The sequence below is a fragment of the Entelurus aequoreus genome, linkage group LG14, assembly GCF_033978785.1.
Source record: "Entelurus aequoreus isolate RoL-2023_Sb linkage group LG14, RoL_Eaeq_v1.1, whole genome shotgun sequence".
In the NCBI taxonomy this organism is placed as follows: domain Eukaryota; kingdom Metazoa; phylum Chordata; class Actinopteri; order Syngnathiformes; family Syngnathidae; genus Entelurus; species Entelurus aequoreus.
In genome coordinates this window covers 38,296,476-38,317,255 of record NC_084744.1, presented here as the reverse complement: position 1 = coordinate 38,317,255, position 20,780 = coordinate 38,296,476, and the positions used below count along the sequence as shown (strand labels likewise).

The 20,780-nt window shown below is 41.1% G+C and overlaps 1 protein-coding gene across 2 annotated transcripts in view; it reads right to left on the bottom strand.

The window, feature by feature from the left end:
- The window catches only part of scn1laa (sodium channel, voltage-gated, type I-like, alpha), a 176,159-nt gene that overhangs the window by 80,667 nt on the left and 74,712 nt on the right, over positions 1 to 20,780 (bottom strand). For both annotated transcript variants that reach the window (XM_062069823.1, XM_062069822.1), the window contains 3 exons: positions 2,651 to 2,914; positions 2,454 to 2,517; positions 2,214 to 2,355 (listed from right to left, as the gene is read on the bottom strand). In XM_062069823.1, the coding sequence (XP_061925807.1) occupies positions 2,214 to 2,355; positions 2,454 to 2,517; positions 2,651 to 2,914 (470 nt within the window). The remainder of the gene's footprint in view (positions 1 to 2,213; positions 2,356 to 2,453; positions 2,518 to 2,650; positions 2,915 to 20,780) is intronic.

Sequence of the window (20,780 nt, the reverse complement as noted above, 5' to 3'; positions counted from 1 at the left end):
TTTTTTTGCCTTTACAGGTGTATAGAATGTTTTATTTTCTTTAGCCAGGTTCCGCATCTCCGCTTGCAATTCTCCAAACGTCAGGAGCCTGGGCTTCATTGGTGAAATTCTCGAGTACACCTCTTCGTCTTGGAGCTCTCTCAGGAACTGGTGCACACGTTTGTTATCACGATCAGGGAAAGGTTTACCACCTCTCTGCCCCTCCTCCACTGTTCGTAACACTGCCTCCAGCTGTGTTTTTTTAGGCCATGTCCACACGAACACAGAGAGTTTCAAAAACACATATTTGGGGTTAAAACGATCTCCATCCAGAAGAAACAGGTAGTTTCAAAACTGTCTATGTCTACACACAAACGCATAGACCTACTGTCATTCACATTTTGTACAATCAGAAGCCTGAAAAAAGCAGCAATAGCTGACTTGGTGGCATAACACCTCCTATTATGTTTATTTAGATATACTTTAGACGTACAATGACATTATCTTTAAAACCAGCCGGCGCGTATACAGAGCCCTGGGTACATTATTAAAGAGCAAATGCACGCCTGTGCTGCTGACACCCAACACTCATAGAATTATACCATGTTCAGCAATGTTGGGGCCTGCCACCAAGGACCTTCTTAGCTACCTCAGCTAATTCAGCCCCAGAAATAGGAGAGCCCAGGCACAGCTTCCTCATTGGAAGATGTGTAGGTGGGATTGAGGAGGTATTTGAAGTATTCCTTCCACCGATCCACAATATCCACAGTCGACATCAACACTATACACGGTGTTGACAGTGCACTGTTTCCCCGTCCTAAGATGGTGGTCCAGAATCACTTCGAAGCCGTCCGAAAGTCGTTCTCCATGGCCTCTCCAAACTACTCCCATGTCTGAGTTTTTGCCTCTGCAATTGCCAAACCCGCACACCGCTTGGCCTGTCAGTACCTGTCCGCTGCCTCCGGAATCCTGTGTGCCAAAAGGACCCGATAGGACTCCTTCAGCTTGACAGCATCCCTCACTGCTGGAACCAGCGGGTTCTGGGATTAGGGCAGGCACCAACCACCTTGCCTCGACAATAGAGGCACAGAACATGGTGAACACTGCAACATTTACCTGTGACCTGTTTTAATAAATGCTTGTCAAATCTTCCAGAAAATACAACCTCTGACTGTTCAATAAAATAATGTGGGTACCCAGCAGGCACAAGCCAATAAAACAACATTGATAACTTGCTGAATTAGCTCCTAACGTTGAGCAACTCAAACCTACCGTTGAAACAACATGCTTTTTGATAATGTTTAATCAATGTGGGGTTCTGACGTTGATTTGACCATTTAATTTTTGTCATTTCTCAACCAATATTTTCAACACAAAAACAACATTGAAACAACATGCTTTTTGACAAAATGTATTCACTGTCAGGTTGTGACGTTAATTTGACCATTGAAATGTGGTCATTTTCCAACTAACTATTATGCAATGTTGTTTAGAGGTCAGTTTTAAAAAACATGTATAATCAACGTTGTATCAATGTATTGTGTTTGCTGGGTAGAGTCTAACAATTCTGAGAGAGTTTGTAGAATTTTTCCAAATTAGGTAACCAAAATATTAGAAAATACCTTTTCAGAGATTATAAAGTTGAATATTTGTCTGTGTCACGCCTTAACTTGTCTATGTTTATTCACACCAAGACACACCTGCACATCATTTACAGCTTTATTTGAACAACCCCCTCCAATTGCATTAGTTTTGTTTTTTTCATTGTAACGCGAGAAGGCTTTTTGACAGAGGCCACTCTCAGCGGTTTTTTTTAGGCAAACAGACTGAACAAATACAGCAGTTTGATGAACCTGAATGTTAGGGGTTAAGCAATGAAGCTCTACATTTAACAGTCGGCCTTCACTGTAATAAGCTTTGGAATACATTATCAACACAAATCAAGTTTATTTTGGATATAAGATCCTTTAAACTGAATGTTAAGTTTTGGCTGAAATCACTTCAGGGCTGCATCAATTTTTATCTAAAAGTATTTGTTATCATTGTAGTTTCATATATGTGTGCTGGGATTTAGTTGCAAGGTCATGTTTTTGTAGTTCCTGTATTTTACATTTACAAGTCTGACTAAGGACTACATTATATCTCACATATTTGTTATGTTAAGTGTTAAATTCCAAAAGGACATACAAATAAATAATAAAGAGTTTGGGAAACTTTATGATAATCCCGCTTACCTGCTGGTAGAGATTTTCCCAATAATCCTGTGTCATTAGTCTAAACAGAGAAAGGAAGGCCCATCCAAATGAGTCAAAGCTGGTGTAACCGTAATCTGGATTATTTCCCACTTTGATGCAGCTAAATCCTTCTGGACAACGCCTGCATCAGAGACATTGTATATCACACATTTGGGACCAAAACACAGCATAATTATTTTACTTTGTTAATGTTTTTGTTTGGATGTGGTATCAGCTTACCCAGCCTCACTGCCGTTTCCACAAAGCAATGGATCACGTTTGTCTGGAAGGTAATAGTGATTTTCTAGAGTAGACAACTAAGAGTTAGGCAGCAGAATGTTTTTCAGTGCAAGCATAATGTCGTTCGTGTATGTTATATAGAAAATAACCACTCCACATAACATTTGTTTTCCTAAAAGCAGATGTCAAATACTCACTCTTATCAAGTGAGTACTCCAACCAGTTGAAAGCATCTTCTTGGTTATGATTGTATGTTTCATTAATGTAGGTACTATTAGAAGATGTGTCGTTGATGATGGAATTATTTTGTATTGGCATGAACAAACACTTTTGTTTTAAATGGCCCATGAATAGTTGCAACCCTATGAGGGCAAAGACGCTCAAGCAGAAGACAGTGAGGATCATCACATCAGACAGCTTCTTCACCGACTGGAACAGCGCACCGACAATGGTCTTTAGGCCTGTACCAAACACAGTAACATTGTTAGTCTGTGATACAGTATGTGGAAAAATACATTAGGGCCGCCTGGCACATCCAAACATAGTTGAAAAGTACATCAATATATTCAAAAATGGAAGTAACAACACAAATCCTGGAACACTGTTGATCTTAGATACATTATTAGTAACACATTATTCCATGAATTAATCAGCCAGTGATTGGGGAAACAGAGTGTGTAAGCCAACAGGCCTCAGGTGTAACATCAGAACCTGGCAATTGTTCCTCTGGTCTGATGAACAAAAATTCCCCCACTATTATACGTGATAAAAATACATTATCAATTCCTAACTTGTTTGCTTCCCTTTTGAGAGTAGAGGTGCTTTAAAAGGGAACTGCAGTTTTTTGGGGGAATTTTGCCTATCGTTCACAATCATTATAAGAGACAATTAAGACAAAGGTTTTTTTTTCATTCTAACATGTAAAAATCGGCTTATTCTAGGTAGCCAGCAATGCTAGCTATTCTATCTCTAAATCACTTTAAAAATGCATTCAAAAACAGTCACCAATACGTCATTTCCATCCCGTAACCTGTATGATAACCAAGCTGTAGCGAAATTGTTATTGTAAGAGCAAACACTGATGAACTCTTTCTCTTTCGTAGTAATACATCGGTGTGCTTCGGTATTAACTACGGAAAGAGATAAGTGAGCTTTTAAGTCAGCACGAAACGCATTTGAGTTTGTAATGCACAACACAATGAGATAAGACATCAATCTGTACTGGGTGAAAAACATGAACAATCAAATTACAGTATCTGTAAGGTATTATGTCATGTTTTGTACACAGCTAGCCAGACAGTAGTTGTAATAAAGCGCATGACGTGCTGCGTGTATCATGATCGATATGAAGTGTGACACACTCCATGGACAATTGTCTCCTTGGTCCAGCTAGCCGGGGACGTTTTTTCTGGTTTATTTGGGGTAAGCACGCCATTTATGTCGAAATAGCTTGTCTCCAAATTCCACATTTGCAGCTTCTAGTGGCTTTCACCTCAGTTCATCAGCTTCCGTCTCCTCCAACGTCTCACTATTTCTTTGTGCTTTGAAGCAGCAGTTCATCCTCCATTCATTCAGGCTCAAACAGATAAGGTTGCGATTCCTCATTTCTCCAAAAATAGTCGTCTTTGTTGTTTGTTACCAAGTCTACCATGATTTGAACACACTTATGTTTTGTATACGGAAGTAGGACACACATTGTTGCTATAAGTCAGATGTGCTCTGCTATGGAAACGGAAATCAATGTGCGAAAGAAGTCAGTCCCGGAATTGATTAAAATGATCAAATTACGGTAAATATTGTACATATTACATCTTGTTATGAAGGTGTCTGTTACTACATTATATATATACTTGCAGTGTGTATATTGTACATATTACATATTGTTATGAAGGTGTCTGTTACTACATTATATATATACTTGCAGTGTGTATATTGTACATATTACATATTGTTATAAACCTGCAGAGGTGGGACCAAGTCATTGCTTTGCAAGTCACAAGTAAGTCTCAAGTCTTTGCCCTCAAGTCTCGAGTCAAGTCCCGAGTCAAGACAGGCAAGTCCCGAGTCAAGTCCAAAGTCAAGACTGGAAAGTCTCAAGTCAAGTCCCAAGTCCTGCATTTTGAGTTTCGAGTCCTTTCAAGTCCTTTTAACCACAGACTAATATATTTACACAGATTGTGTATGCTTTTAAAACGCTGTATTTATTTATTATAACAAGTGCATTTGAAATTGCAGGAACAAAAATAGTGCTGACATTGCACTTCATAATAGCACTATTAAACAGTAATTTTTGTTCCTTTACAGAACACATTTAAAAAAACAAGTGCAACTGTACTTATTTGTACAAAAGTGTTAACATTGTATTTCCATGGCATATTGCATTGTAACTAGTTCCACAGCAGTTTCTATCCTGTTCTTACCTTATCTCATACTGTATGTGTGTTGATGTGTGCGTACACATGAAAAACATTAATACATGAACATAACAATGAACAGAGTTGTACTTTTTAGATGTCAGGGCCCTATGCAATATGTATGTACACATATTCGTAATATAGTATACATTTTAACTGACCTTTATTTGACTATGTTTGTTTTTTTGTAGGTGGCTAAAATACGTGGTGCTGCTGACCGCCGTCTAACGTTACGTTACTGTGTGTGATACATTGACTAACATAACGTTAAGTACAGGTACCTCATGCAACCCTGCTTAAAAAAAATCGCTTGACAAAAATTATGAATAAGGTAGCGAACTGCAGTAGACGCAACAGATTGCCGTGTTTGCAATGACGTTATAACCATAGACATCTTATAAGTAGACGCATCATTGGCAATTTGGCCGCCATCTTGAAGTGGTGATGAGGAGCCGGCGAGCAGCCTAAACTGACAGTTGACAGGTAGAAAACAAAGATGCCTGGCTGGTGTTCAGCGTTTTCCTACTCAAATGAGCGGACTGTTGAAAATAGGAATCGGGGGATTACTTTTCACAAGTAAGATTTAACATTAACGTACTATTGGTTGTATTTTGTGAAAATAATATTACCACAGAGTTGAGAAGGAGCAAAGATCTTCAATATTTGTATGTGAAAATCACAAATAAATCTTCTGGGGGAGGATGACCCCTCTACAGGGGTTTGGTTTACAAACTTTCAGCCCCACCTAAAACTAAATTCACCATCCGCCACTGATTATGATGCATTCTCATTTTTGGCAAAGTATAAGACAATACTTTCTTAACAGTATAATTGTAACCAGGAATAAGTCTTCAAGTAACAATATTCAAATACTAACATTGTTGGGTAAGACAGAATTTGGTTTTATTCTGAATCCAGTGAAACAGATCGGTGGTTTTAGCTGATATAAAGACTGTAAGGTGTTTATATATGTTTAAGTATTTGGCAGACGCTTTTATCCAAAGCGACATACATAAAAAATACATATAAAACAATCACTGTAAACATTATCATTTAAGGGAAGAATGTAATAGAAAATATCAATACAAAGTGTCAAGACAGAATAAACTCTCTGCTGTTGCAGCAACAGAGATACAGTTTATAAGATATATAGATATCTAATGTATTCATACATTGTTTATGTAGGATATACGCATGTATATATAACCTAATCATATTGTTTCTTCAATTTAAAAATAGCTGACCGTTTTCCCCCCCCTTCACTGGGATTATATTCCCAGTTTTGATCTCGGACGTCTGGTCACTTATAGCGTATAAGAATATTATATTACTGTTAAGCAAACTATGAATAATAAAACATGCCAAAACATGTGTCCGTTATCATAGCTACACGTATGACAAAAAAGCGCGTGGAAATCAGTGGTATTCAGTGAGGTAAGATTAATTAAATGCGCTGACAGTTCATTGCTCCTGCCAAATGAATTGCACTGAGTGGAGTGGATCACCACTCCAAGATGGCAGCCCCGCGTCTCGTCTGCGCCAGTAGGCAGTAGCGCTCCATGCTGAGTCTACTTATAAGATATCTATGATTATAACGTTAGGAGTGAGTTTACAGCCTCACTCATTTAACTACACAGCAAATAAAAGTTAAGTTACTTAGCCAATAAACGTTAGCTTAAATTCAAAACTTACCCTTCTTTGTGCAACTTCAAATGTCGAACGAAGTTGTAAGTTGTTGCGTCTTCGTCTGTAATATTCGAACAGCGTGATTTGCATACGGCAATTCCTTTTTTGTTGACCAAGTCGTAGTTTTTATACCCGAACGAAACCAACTTCGGCATAATTTTTTCTCACTAGCGCTTTGTTTGACAACTCGTCTCATTGGTTCTCCTGCAATTTGATTGGATGAATGCTGTGTGATGAAAACAACGTAGATCTAATTTGATTGGCTGTTGTACTGACAGCACACACGCTGACAGGAACAACACGCTGATAGACACAGACGAAGGAAATGAAAAATACGGAGCGCTCCCAAATAACTTTTTAAGCTTTGGGTTTTGGGGAAAGTAGCAAGTCATGTCAAGTCAAAAGGCTCAAGTCCAAGTGAAGTCACAAGTCATTGATGTTAAAGTCTAAGTCGAGTTGCAAGTCTCTTTACATTTTGTCAAGTCGAGTCTAAAGTCATCAAATTCATGACTCGAGTCTGACTCGAGTCCAAGTCATGTGACTCGAGTCCACACCTCTGTAAACCTGTGTTAATACATTATATATATAAACTCACAGTGTGTATACAAAACATTGGAGGGTTTTGAAGGCTACAACGATGATTCCCATTAGCTACATCTTCCAAGTGTTTTTTTTCTCATCTCTAAAATCCTAATTAAAAAAAATAAAGACATGTGTGTTATTGTGTCTCATAATGATTGTGAATGATAGGCAAAATTGCTTGTAGATCTACTACAAAATATGGCAGCTGTAATCTTGCAAGATTTATATGATGACGTAATAGGAGACTATCATTCTTGTTCACAGCAACATGTCAGACAGCACCGGAAGAGTTTACAAACAATGCGCCCCCAAATATCAAATCTGAGGTGTGGTTAACGTCTGGATTAAAGAAGAAAAAAAATGGTCCGTTGAATTAAAGTATGGTCATCTTTAACGCTCCAAAAGCAGTGATAAAGTAGCATGACTAATCTGAACACTCACCTGTTGTGACCAAAGGAAAACCACTGAAGGATGCTAATGCTAGCAGAGCTACCAACTCTCAAGACAAGGACACAGATTTTAAAAACTTCCAGCCCCATGTTAACCACAACTCTGCAAGGTAATCACATCAACTACTGGACTGTTCATTAGGGATGTATCCTAAGTACCTGTATGGTTTAGTACCGGTATATAATTGGGTCGTTCCCTCTGAACCGTGATGATTCTGTACTAATAATACTGCTTTCGGTATTTTTTTTTATCCTATCACGCTGTCACATTTGGTTCAGCTGCTGCTGCATACACAGCAAATGAGCTTGGAATAATTACAAATAAGAAGCAACACCACACAAAACTTTGTAACAACAATTCATCCTCAAAGTTTAAAGTCAGCGCCACTTAAAGGGGCAATTGCACGTTTTTTGGAATTTTGCCTAAAATTCACAATCATTGTGAATGAAAGACGTGACGACGGATGAAATGTTTAAATGCATTCAAAATAGTGAATAAATAAAGTATTTGAGCTTCTATATTAAAGCTGCTTGTGTTAGTTACAGTGCTGGAATGCACAGCTTGCTCTATTTCATTGTTACTACTGCATTTGATGGTGCGTGACTGCTCGCTGACTGCTCGCTGTTGCGAAAAAGCTAAGTACCGCTCTATCTATCTTGCAGCTTTCTTTACTACTTCCCAAACATATTTAGTGGTACTATTTAACTTGCAAATCACCCGATCTCTGTCTCACCATCCCTCCCTCAGCTAGATAGCTGCTAAGCTAGCGAAGCTAGCGCGGAGAAAGGCAGTGCCGGTCGGAAGGAAGCTACTCCCCGCACACCGTGACCACTCTCCGGAAGACAGCAGGAACTTCACTTGGTGACAGAAAATACCGTGATTATGGCTTCCTGCGCGTCGTGCACCTAACTCCTGGAGAGGCTGGCTCTGCTAGAGCAGAGTAATCTCATAACTTTAGTTGTTGCGGACACATCTGCTAGCGTTAGCTGTAGCGAGCTAACTAGCCCAGCTTGTAGCAGCCCTAAGCGGCCTACAAGCTGCGGTGTACCGGTTGAGACGCATAATAGATTTGGCTCTTTAGCTAGTCCTACACCCCAGTCTACCGGGCACCACACCTTAGTCATAGGGGACTCCATCACCCGAAACATAAAGCTTAGCAAACCAGCCACAATTAAGTGTATTCCCGGGGCCAGAGCACCTGACATTGAAGCTAATCTTAGGGAGCTAATTTGCAACAGGCCTAGTAAACACGTACGACAGGCTAATCGCACTAGTTATGCGAATATAGTTTTACACGTTGGCTCCAATGACACTAGGATGAGACAGTCAGAGATTACAAAGAGAAACATAGTCAGGACTTGTGATCTCGCTAGAAAGATGTCCAGGCATCGAGTAATTGTCTCTGGCCCCCTGCCTGCGAGAGGCAATGATGAGAGATATAGCAGATTAGTCTCGCTTAACAAGTGGCTGGCTATCATTTGTAGACAACAGGGACTAACGTTTATTGATAACTGGCCCTCTTTCTGGGGCAAACCAGGCTTGCTGATGAGAGACGGCCTTCACCCTAACCAGGAAGGCGCCATCATCCTGCCTAGGAACATAGACTACTGTTTAAGTCTCACTTCACTGACTACACTAGAGCAAGCCCGGTCACAGGCAATTACAGAGGCTGCTAGTCCGGGTGAGGAGTCAGTTAAGCTAGAACTAGCCAGCGCCAGGCTGGATAATCCATGTACGCACAGCAATTCTCTTAGAATAATACACAATTCACATAATGTTTTTTCTGTTGTGACTGTGTCAGAGGTAGACATGCATTCTACTGGGGTGGCAAATTATGATGTGTCCAGTTTATCGCAGCACCAAGCAAACAATCGGAAAATTCCCGTCATATCAATTCCTAGATATGGTCGAAACTATTTAAAGTGCACTACGCATAATAAACGCAACATTGTTAATATTGCTACTATGGATAATCTCAACAAAAACTCGTCAAAACAGCACAATACCTATAATATGGGCTTTTTAAACATAAGATCATTGTCTCCCAAAACGTTATTAGTTAATGAGGTCATTAGAGACAACAATCTTAATGTCATTGGTCTTAGTGAAACCTGGCTCAAACCAGACGATTTTTTTGCGCTGAATGAGGCATCTCCTCCTAACTATACGAATGCACATATTGCCCGTCCTCTTAAAAGGGGAAGGGGTGTCACACTAATATACAATGAAAACTTTACCTTACCCCTAACCTAAATAATAAATATAAATCGTTTGAGGTGCTTACTATGAGGTCTGTCACACCGCTACCTCTCGACCTGGCTGTTATCTACCGCCCCCCTGGGCCCTATTCGGACTTTATCAGTGAATTCTCAGAGTTCGTTGCTGATCTAGTGACGCACGCCGACAATATAATCATAATGGGGGACTTTAATATCCATATGAATACCCCATCGGACCCTCAGTGCGTGGCGCTCCAGACCATAATTGATAGCTGTGGTCTAACACAAATAATACATGAACCCACGCATCGCAACGGTAATACAATAGATCTAGTGCTTATCAGGGGTGTCACCACCTCCAAAGTTATGATACTTCCGTATACTAAAGTAATGTCCGATCATTACCTTATAAAATTTGAAGTTCTGACTCATTGTCAACAAACTAATAATAATAATAACTACTATAGCGGCCGCAACATTAATGCTGCCACAACGATGACTCTTGCTGACCTACTGCCTTCGGTAATGGCACCATTCCCAAATTATGTCGGCTCTATTGATAACCTTACTAACAACTTTGACGATGCCCTACGCGAAATCATTGATAGTATAGCACCGCTAAAGCAAAAAAGGGCCCCTAAAAGGCGTACCCCATGGCTTACAGAAGAAATTAGAGCTCATAAATTATCATGTAGAAAGCTGGAACGCAAATGGCGCGCGACTAAACTTGAGGTTTTCCATCAAGCATGGAGTGATAGTTTAATAACTTATAAACGCATGCTTACCTTAGCTAAAGCTAAATATTACTCAAATCTCATTTGCCTCAACAAAAACGATCCTAAATTTTTGTTTAGTACAGTAGCATCGCAAACCCAACAAGGGACTCCTCCCAGTAGCTCCACCCACTCGGCAGATGACTTTATGAATTTCTTTAATGAGAAAATTGAACTCATTAGAAAGGAGATTAAAGACACGCATCCCAGCTACAACTGGGGTATATTAACACAAATACGACTGTATATACAACGGATACCGCCCTCCAAAATAGTCTCTCTATTTTTGATGAAATAACATTAGAGGAATTATTACGGCGTGTAAGTGGGATAAAACAAACATGTTTACTTGACCCACTTCCTGGGAAACTAATCAAGGAACTGTTTGTATTATTAGGTCCATCAGTGCTAAATATTATAAACTTATCACTTTCCTCCGGCACTGTTCCCCTAGCATTCAAAAAAGCGGTTATTCATCCTCTGCTCAAAAGACCTAACCTCGATCCTGACCTCATGGTAAACTACCGACCGGTCTCCCACCTTCTGTTTATTTTGAAAATTCTCGAAAAATTGTTGCACAGCAGCTAAATGAACACTTAGTGTCTAACAATCTCTGTGAACCTTTTCAATCCGGTTTCAGGGCAAATCACTCTACGGAGACAGCCCTCGCAAAAATGACTAATGATCTATTGCTAACGATGGATTCTGATGCGTCATCTATGTTGCTGCTTCTTGATCTTAGCGCCGCTTTCGATACCGTCGATCATAATATTTTATTAGAGCGTATCAAAACACGTGTTGGTATGTCAGACTTAGCCTTGGTTTAACTCTTATCTTACTGACAGGATGCAGTGCACTGTAAAAAATTACTGTAAAAATACAAAAAAAAATTACAGTTATATACTGTTCTTCTTAAATACAGTTAAGTACTGTACATTTTGTTGCATTTTACAAAAAATATCGACCAACAGTAAGCTACTGCACAACCTACAGTATAATACAGTATTTTTCAGACTTGTTTCTTGGGTCCGCCCACAATTCGATCTGCTGCTCTCACGCATAACACGTACCCAGGTGGAAGAAAAAGTAGTTCCCACTAAACCGTGTCACTTATACAATATTTAAATAATACTTCCCATTGTGTTGCTATTAATGATATTTTACCTCAAATCATGTACTATCAAAGTATCGACATTTTCAATTTTAGAGCATAAAGATCTGGCACTCCTTTTATCAATATTCACGTATCATTCCGCACATCATAACTCTGAAGTTGTCAAGTACCGATGGATGGACGAGCGATAACCTGCTGCCACCTCCAGCTATACAATCACCTAAATCCATTCTACTGGTGTGTTTTTGATAACAAGGTAAGAGTCACTTGTAACTTGATGTGTCATTTTCTGTTTGAATTGCTTTATATATATATTTATAAAGTCCGAAATTACTTAGCGTCACAGTCAGCATCACAGACATCGTTGACCACATTTACCGCCGCATGCTCGCTAAGCTAGCTAAGTTTTCTTCATTTTTGTCATAGTGATCATACTGTCATAGTCATCTCAAAAAGATGATAACTTGCAACATTTGTGCTACGACTTGCAGCAATGTATTTGCGTATGTTAGACACATGCTTGTATGCCTAATGCATCGTTTAAGTGTGCTTTCCCTGAATGCACAATAGTTTTTTCCAACTTCTCAGCCTTCAAAACTCACAGCCGTCGCCATAAATATGGCAAGAGTAGGACTGATATTTATCGTCCAAAAGGTTTAACTTGTAATATTGTCTCATGTAGCGCGAAGTGCGATGATATACGGCAGTGGTCCCCAACCACCGGGCCGCGGACCAATTGGTACCAGGCCGCACAAGGAAAAAAAAAAAAAAGTTTTTATTTTTATTAAATCAACATAAAACACACAATATATACATTATTATATCAATATAGATCAATACAGTCTACAGAGATACAGTCCTTAAGCACACATGAATAAAGAAATACAATCATGATGATTGTATTTCTTTATCAAAAAAAAATAAATACCACCCCCCCTGTTCTGGGACCCTGTTTCTACCATCTGTTGAGGCAAGAGAAGGGAACGGAACTTATTGTGGAAGACTACAATAAAAAGATGAGACAGTCAATTGCTCAATAACAATAACAGTGAATAACAGTGAAATACTTTTTCATAACATGGTCACTACTGCCTAGTTTCTCTTTTTATATTCTTATTTTACTGTTATATTTTTATTCTCATCGTTGCTTTTTATTTTTATTCTATTGTAATATTGTTCTATTTTGTCTCCATTTATACCCCCATTATTTACTTTTTACTTTTTACAATTTTGTACGCTGCTGCTAGAATTTAAATTTTCCTGAGGGAACTCTCCTGAAGGAATCAATAAAGTACTATCTAATCTATCTAATCTTAACTTTGATCCTCAAAATACCCTCATTAGTCATCACGTGACTGTGAAAGGGACAACATATAAGAGCAACATGTTTGTTGTTATAGGTCGTAATGATGATGGCCTTGTTGTAGGAAAAATTAAAAAGGTTGTCATTCATAAAAATGTAACAGTGTATTTTATCACTGAGGTATATCAGGCTGTTCGTCAACCTTACATTAATGCCTATTACAATACACGTATGCATAACTTCTCTGTTAGTCAAGCAGAGCTGTTCGATTACTACCCACTGCCTGAATATTTTATTCGGGGCGTGTCCTCACTAATTCTTCACCATTCAGTCCCTATATTCTAGATTCATGTCATCCATCTGTGAGGAAATAAAAGTCATCATCCTCAGAACTTTACCCAACATGTCTGAGGATATTGTACAACTGGTCGTCTCAACACTGAAAAGCTCAGGTGTGGAATCAAAAGCAGACCTCAAGTATGTAGAGCAGGATGAGATCAAAGACCTCTTGCCTGTTATCCAGTAAAGGAAACTTCTGGAGGCATTCAAAATGGGTAACTATCAATCTTGTGTTTGTAGTTCTCCCATCTAGTTAAAGCTACAGTAATTGTTGAGAAAGAATAACACTCATTTGACATAGAATGAATACATTCGAGTAGAGATTTGCACCTGTCAGATATTCTACAGTTCTCCCAAAAGCCTTAATGCGTTGTATTCCAAACAATTGTTTGAATTGACATGCAGCATATGGGAGAAATTTGTAATCTAGTGATGTATACATTTTGCTTTATTTCTATGCGTTTTAGAAACTACAACAGTCGTGCTTGATCTCCACCTCTTGCCAGATGACTTGGTACATCAAAAGTCTGCAGGCGGAAGTCTGTCTTTGTTCTCCAGTCCATTGCCTTGCTCCTCTTCATCTTCACTGGCTGGCTTTTCGCCCTTGTCAAGCTCTTCACCAGCTTCAGCACCTCCTGAGATCGGTAGGTTGTGAGTTCAAACCCCGGCCGAGTCATACCAAAGACTAAAGAGGGTTGGAATTGGAGGTTAAATCACCGAAAATGATTACCGGGCACGGCCACCGCTGCTGCCCACTGCTCCCCACTGCTCCTCTCACCTCCCAGGGGGTGATCAAGGGTGATGGGTCAAATGCAGAGAATAATTTCGCCACACCTAGTGTGTGTGTGACAATCATTGGTACTTTAACTTTAACTTAACTTTGTTCTCAGAGTGGAGTAAGCCAGCCCGCCATAATATCCAGTAAATGGCATGAAACCTTTCAAGTCCCATGGGATAAAATGCCTGCTGAAGTGCAATCAGCTATCGCCAACAGCAGGAGACCTGCTCCTGACAAGCGACGCCAAATGATTAGAATCCTTGTGGATGAAATGAGAAGGTAAGAGGCTAATCCAACGCGCAGTGAGTGTCTCGTAATCTGCCAAAAAATTGTTAAGCAGTACCCATGTAGTTTTGCTGGTATGACACCAGAAGGTGCCATCATTAGTGGAGGTTTTACTTCATTCCTCACTCAAATGAAAACACGCATTGAGAACATCAATCGTGAAGGAACAACCAAACCACTCAGAACAAAAAGACGGTTTGGACAAATGCAGAAATATTGTATTCTTACATTTTAATTAAATGATGCTCCCAACTGCCATGTTATATTTTGTCACAAGTCATCATGGTGACCTATTTTTTCTACTGATGTCTGCCACTGCAGCCGATGTGGAGCGGACACTGACCCTCCCGACCAGTCCACGACTGATACTGCTGGGTAAGTGTCTCATGGAGCGCAGAACTTAAGTCTGTCTTAAAGCTAAGAACCATAATGCTCAGTCTACCCTTCCTGTGGATGAAGATGGGGAGTTGACTCTTCGTATCATCCAGCTGTTGATGGCCTATTTTGATGAAAGAAGAGATGCACTGATACTCCTTGCAGATGTAAGTTTAGCACTATTAAGCTACAAAAGCATACAAACATCTAAATTAATATTATAAATATTCTAAAATTCAATGTTTTTTTGTTATTGTTTTTCAATCTCTTACCCACCAAATTATGCAGAAATATTGTATTCCTACATTTTAATTAAATTATGCTCCCAACTGCCATGTTATATTTTGTCACAAGTCATCATGGTGACCTATTTTTTCTACAGATGTCTGCCACTGCAGCCGATGTGGAGCGGACACTGACCCTCCCGACCAGTCCACGACTGATACTGCTGGGTAAGTGTCTCATGGAGTGCAGAACATAAGTCTGTTTGTCCTAAACGTATGTATACTATGCTCTCCTGTAGATGTATTTGTATCATTGTTGTTTTTGTCATTCCGAACATTGGAAAGTAATGATTTGCAGCAGTACACCTTAGGAGACTAGATGTAAACAAAGTAAAGAGAGAGCAATATATTCTTGGGTGTGAGGTGGCCATTCCAAATACCTTTTAAAATGTTACCCATATTGGATACTGTTTAGGAACATAAACTGCATTTCTTGACTGTACCAGTTGCTGGTGACAAAGTCAGAATAAAACGTTGGATGATCAGCATGGAAGGTAATGTCATCTGCGAAGGCGTCCAACCTAGCTTCATCTCAGGGCTTGCTGCCCTTCTTGCCACCTACTATGTGTTCAACTTGGAATACCAAGAGGAAGGGGCTCGGACATTGGAATTTGTTCAAAGGTAAATCCTCTTCATACTGTTAGGATATGTTGCCCCTTTTCTCACCTCTGTTCAGGAATTTGACTTGTCATTTCCCCAATTTTGTGCCTTAAATCAATGACTCTTCTGTTCCTTTGTGGACCTTCTCATTAGGGACCGAAGCACCAGTTTGACTCTAAGATACAGAGAAGGTAGGTAATGTGCAGGTAAAGATATGTTGACTGGGTCAAAGAAGGAAGCACCTGTTTGACCCCAGGATGCAGAAAAAGTAGGTAATTTGCAGGTAAAGATATGTTGACTGGGTGATGGAAGGAAGCACCAGCGTGACCCGAGGATGCAGAGCAAGTAGGTAATGTGCGGGTGAAGATATGTTGAATGGGTAAAGGCAGGAAGCACCAGAAGGTAGGTAATGTGCGGGTGAAGGTATGTTGAATGGGTGAAAGAAGGAAGCGCCGGTGTGGTCGAGGCAATGCAGACAAGGTAGATAATGTGCAGGTGAAGATATGTTGTATGGTGAAAGAAAGAAGCACCAGTGTGATCCCAGGATGCAGGGAAGGTAGGTAATGTGCATGTAAAGATATGTTGAATGGGTAAAGGCAGGAAACACCAGCTAGATTCCAGGATACAGAGAAGGTAGGTAATGTGCAGGTAAAGATATGTTGAATGGGTAAAGGCAGAAAGCACCAGCATGACCACACTATGCAGAGAAGGTAGGTAATGTGCAGGTAAAGATATGTTGAATGGGTAAAGGCAGGAAACACCAGTGTGACCCCAGGATGCAGAGAAGATAGGTAATGAGCAGGTAACGATATGTTAAATGGGTGAAAGCAGAAAACAGCGTAAATACACGATCCCGTAGATGGAGAGAAAAGACATAAATAGAGAGAGGGATTGGGGAGGCTTTAGCATTGTCTTCCTCTCTGAATTTGTCTTAATGGGTTTTAGAGCATTCACTCATCTACAGCTGTGGTTATGATTTAGGCTCACATATATCCTAAAATTGATATGAATATTTGTGCTGTGCATATTCCTAAATTAACAACGTGGGGGGAGTTCTGTATCGACTGCAAGTAATTTTCAATCACAACAGAATATCTAATATGCTTTCTCTCTTTTTTTAGGCGATTCATTGGCGTTAACCCTGAGAGGGGAACAAAGGCTAGCCAGGGAAAAGTGGACTCCAAGAAGACTGGGAAGCTTGTCCAGAAAAAGGCATCAACTGTAAATCCTCACGTAGCCATCCTTATAAAAAATCTCACAGACTTTGAGTGGGGCTTTATGTAGCCGACAACTAAACACTTGACTCGTGTTCAGTTATTTGTCTCCAGTTTGAAATTAAGTTGACATGTTCTAAATGTTAAAATGCTTTACTGAAAATAAGAAGAATGCACTAAATGTACATTGAATGTATTTGATGCGTTTTAAAATGATTGGTTAATAAAAGCATAAACTTGCAAGGCCATTTCTCCAGTCATTTTTATGCCAGCAGATTGCAGGGGTTTTGATTTTGAAAAATTAAAAGTTCAACTCATTAAATTCTAGTGGCATTATACTGTAAAGCTCAGTCTATAATGCTTACAATTATTTTACTGTAATTAACTGTTCATGGATATTACAGTAGATACACTAAAATAACAGTGTAATGCCGCTAAACAGATGACAGTATTATGCTGTGAAGCGTATATTTGATACAGCACAGTACTGTGATACCTTTTACAGTAATAAACTGTAGTGATAAGTCACAGTATGTGTGCTGTACAAAAACAGTATTATACTGGAACCATTAGCTGCCAGTAGGTTACTGTAATTAAACGGTGAAAATGTTTACAGTGTGCGTCTCCCATAACAATGTGACCTCGGACTATGTCAAGGTAACGTGTGGAGTCCCCCAGGGTTCGGTTCTTGGCCCTGCACTCTTTAGTATTTACATGCTTCCGCTAGGCGATATACGCAAATACGGTGTTAGCTTTCACTGTTATGCTGATGACACCCAACTCTACATGCCCCTAAAGCTGACCAACACGCCGGATTTTAGTCAGCTGGAGGCATGTCTTAATGAAATTAAACAATGGATGTCCGCTAACTTTTTGCAACTCAACGCTAAGTAAACGGAAATGCTGATTATCGGTCCTGCTAGACACCGACATCTATTTAATAATACCACCTTAACATTTGACAACCAAACAATTACACAAGGCGACTCGGTAAAGAATCTGGGTATTATCTTCGACCCAACTCTCTCGTTTGAGTCACACATTAAGAGTGTTACTAAAACGGCCTTCTTTCATCTCCGTAATATCGCTAAAATTCGTTCCATTTTGTCCACTAGCGACGCTGAGATCATTATTCATGCGTTCGTTACGTCTTGTCTCGATTACTGTAACGTATTATTTTCGGGTCTCCCTATGTCTAGCATTAAAAGATTACAGTTGGTACAAAATGCGGCTGCTAGACTTTTGACAAGAACAAGAAAGTTTGATCATATTACGCCTATACTGGCTCACCTGCACTGGCTTCCTGTGCACTTAAGATGTGACTTTAAGGTTTTACTACTTACGTATAAACTACTACACGGTTTAGCTCCATCCTATCTTGCCGATTGTATTGTACCATATGTCCCGGCAAGAAATCTGTGTTCAAAGAACTCCGGCTTATTAGTGATTCCCAGAGCCCAAAAAAAGTCTGCGGGCTATAGAGCGTTTTCTATTCGGGCTCCAGTACTATGGAATGCCCTCCCGGTAACAGTTAGAGATGCTACCTCAGTAGAAGCATTTAAGTCCTATTGTATACTGACTGTTAGTCTGTAACACTTACAGTCATACTCATATTTCCCCTTATCACTGAAATCACGAGAGCCAAGTCGGGAGCTGGTGTAGACGTTAGACAGCTTTATTTCCACACACAGAACGGAAGTCCAACCCAACATATATAAACCCACCTGGCACTCCCCCTGGTGGTCACTGGGTGTACCCATGCAGACAAAACATAAAGCTCAATACACAACATCCCTCCCCACTTATTCAGATTCACACCCACCTAAAACCACCCCTATTAACCCCAGCCTATAAAAACAGACTAGGCCATAAGCACTTAGAACGTGTGTTATGTGAAAAATGATGCTTTGTGCGAATCAGCGGTGTAACAATAAAATACATTGAAATACCCACTTAGGGGGCTATTGTAAATAGGGAACTCAAACTTAAACACATACATGGTTACTGAGGCCGGGGGGTAGACTACCCCCGAACCTCGGAGTCTGTCAACGGGGATTATTCTGCCCCAAAACGTGACATGACTCTTTAACAACCCACGCCTCCACAGTTCAGAGATTAAGGCGGTCTGGAGCTCTGGTAACCCGGAGTGGATACCTCCGGCCTGGCGCTCCAACATCTGCTGTCCGTCTGGGTGACCCTCCTGGCTCGGGGGCGACTGTCCCGGTTCCCAGAGCATCCCCTCTTGCCGGAGAAGGGGGAGAAGCAACCGGCTGGGCCCCAATTGTCAGTTCACTCGGCACAGCTGGTTGCTCTGGACCAGTGGGAACCAACAGCGCACGGTCACCGGCTCTCATCTGCTCTGTGACGTCTCCAGAGTGCGCCTGCCCCCACATCCACGGAGTAGGATACCGGTCCCTCTTGTGATGCCACCAGTCCAGGCATCCACTTCTCCTCCCCCCGTCGATAATCACGCACCAGCACGGCCTCCCCCACTGCAAACAGTCTGTCCTTAGCCACCAGATCTCTACGTTCTCGTTGGCCCTCCTGCGCCAGTTCCACCGTAGCCGACACGTTCGGCTTCACAAGGTCCAAGCGAGAGCGGAGCCGACGGCGCAGGAAGAGCATAGCCGGAGACTCACTCGTCGTCATGTGAGGCGCATTCCTGTAGCTGAGTAAAAATGCCTCCACTCGATGTTGCAGCGTAAATGTTCCCCTAGACGCTTTCAATGAACGCTTCAGCGTCTGCACAAAATGCTCTGCTTGACCGTTCGTGGCGGGGTGAAACGGCGCTGACCTTTTGTGCTTCACTCCGTTTGCCCGGAGAAATGCCCCGAACTCTGCCGCTGTGAATTGTGGCCCATTGTCACTAACCAGTGTCTCTGGTACTCCGTTGCGGGCAAACATACTCCTCAGGGCCTGTACAGTCTTCTCCGTCGTCGTCGTTTTCATCACCTGTACTTCCGGCCACTTAGAGTACGCATCTACCACCACCAAGAACATGTGTCTTTCGAACGGCCCCGCAAAGTCCACATGGATCCGTTGCCATGGGGATCCCGGCCACGGCCAGGTGTGCAGTGGGGAGAGCGCCGGGTTCTTTTGGTTCCGTTGACACGTAGAGCATGTCCTGGCCTGCTGTTCAATCTGGGCATCTAACCCCGGCCACCAGACATGACTCCGTGCAATGGCCTTCATCTTGACCATGCCCGGGTGCCCGGCATGTAGTTCCTTCAGAAGCTGCGGTCTCAACGCTGGAGGCACCACCACTCTACTGCCCCATAGCAAACACCCCTGGATCACCGTCAGGTTGTCTCGTCACATGTAGAAGGGTGCCAACGCGTCATTCTGCCCAACTGTTCTAACGAACTGGCCTGACACTACCATATCTACTACCCTAGAGAGCACTGGGTCATATTTAGTTCCCTTCCTAATATCTTCACTGTCCACTGGGAGTGTCTCAAGGTGATGTACTGTCACCCTATCTACTGCGCCTGGCTTTTCCCCATGCGCTACCTGCAGTGGCAACCGTGAGAGACCATCTGCATTCCCATGATCTGCTGCTTTCCTGTATTGGATTGTGTAGTTGGGGACTTATGTAGCCCTTTTTTTTTATCAATGACATGCCCCAAATATTCTAATGAACTCTTGAAGAATTCACATTTCTCCTTCTGTACTCGCAAACTGAATTTTCCCAATCGGCCCAACACTGTATCTAAGTTTTTTAGGTGATCTGCATCGTTCTCCCCAGTCACCAAAATGTCGTCCAGGAAACAATGGACGTTGGGGAGGCCCTACAACACTTGGTCCATGACTCGCTGAAAGATTGACGCCGCAGAGGTGATCCCGAAGGGAAGACGGTTATAGCAAAACATTCCCTTCTGCGTAGTAATGGTCAGATATTTACGGGAGCTTTC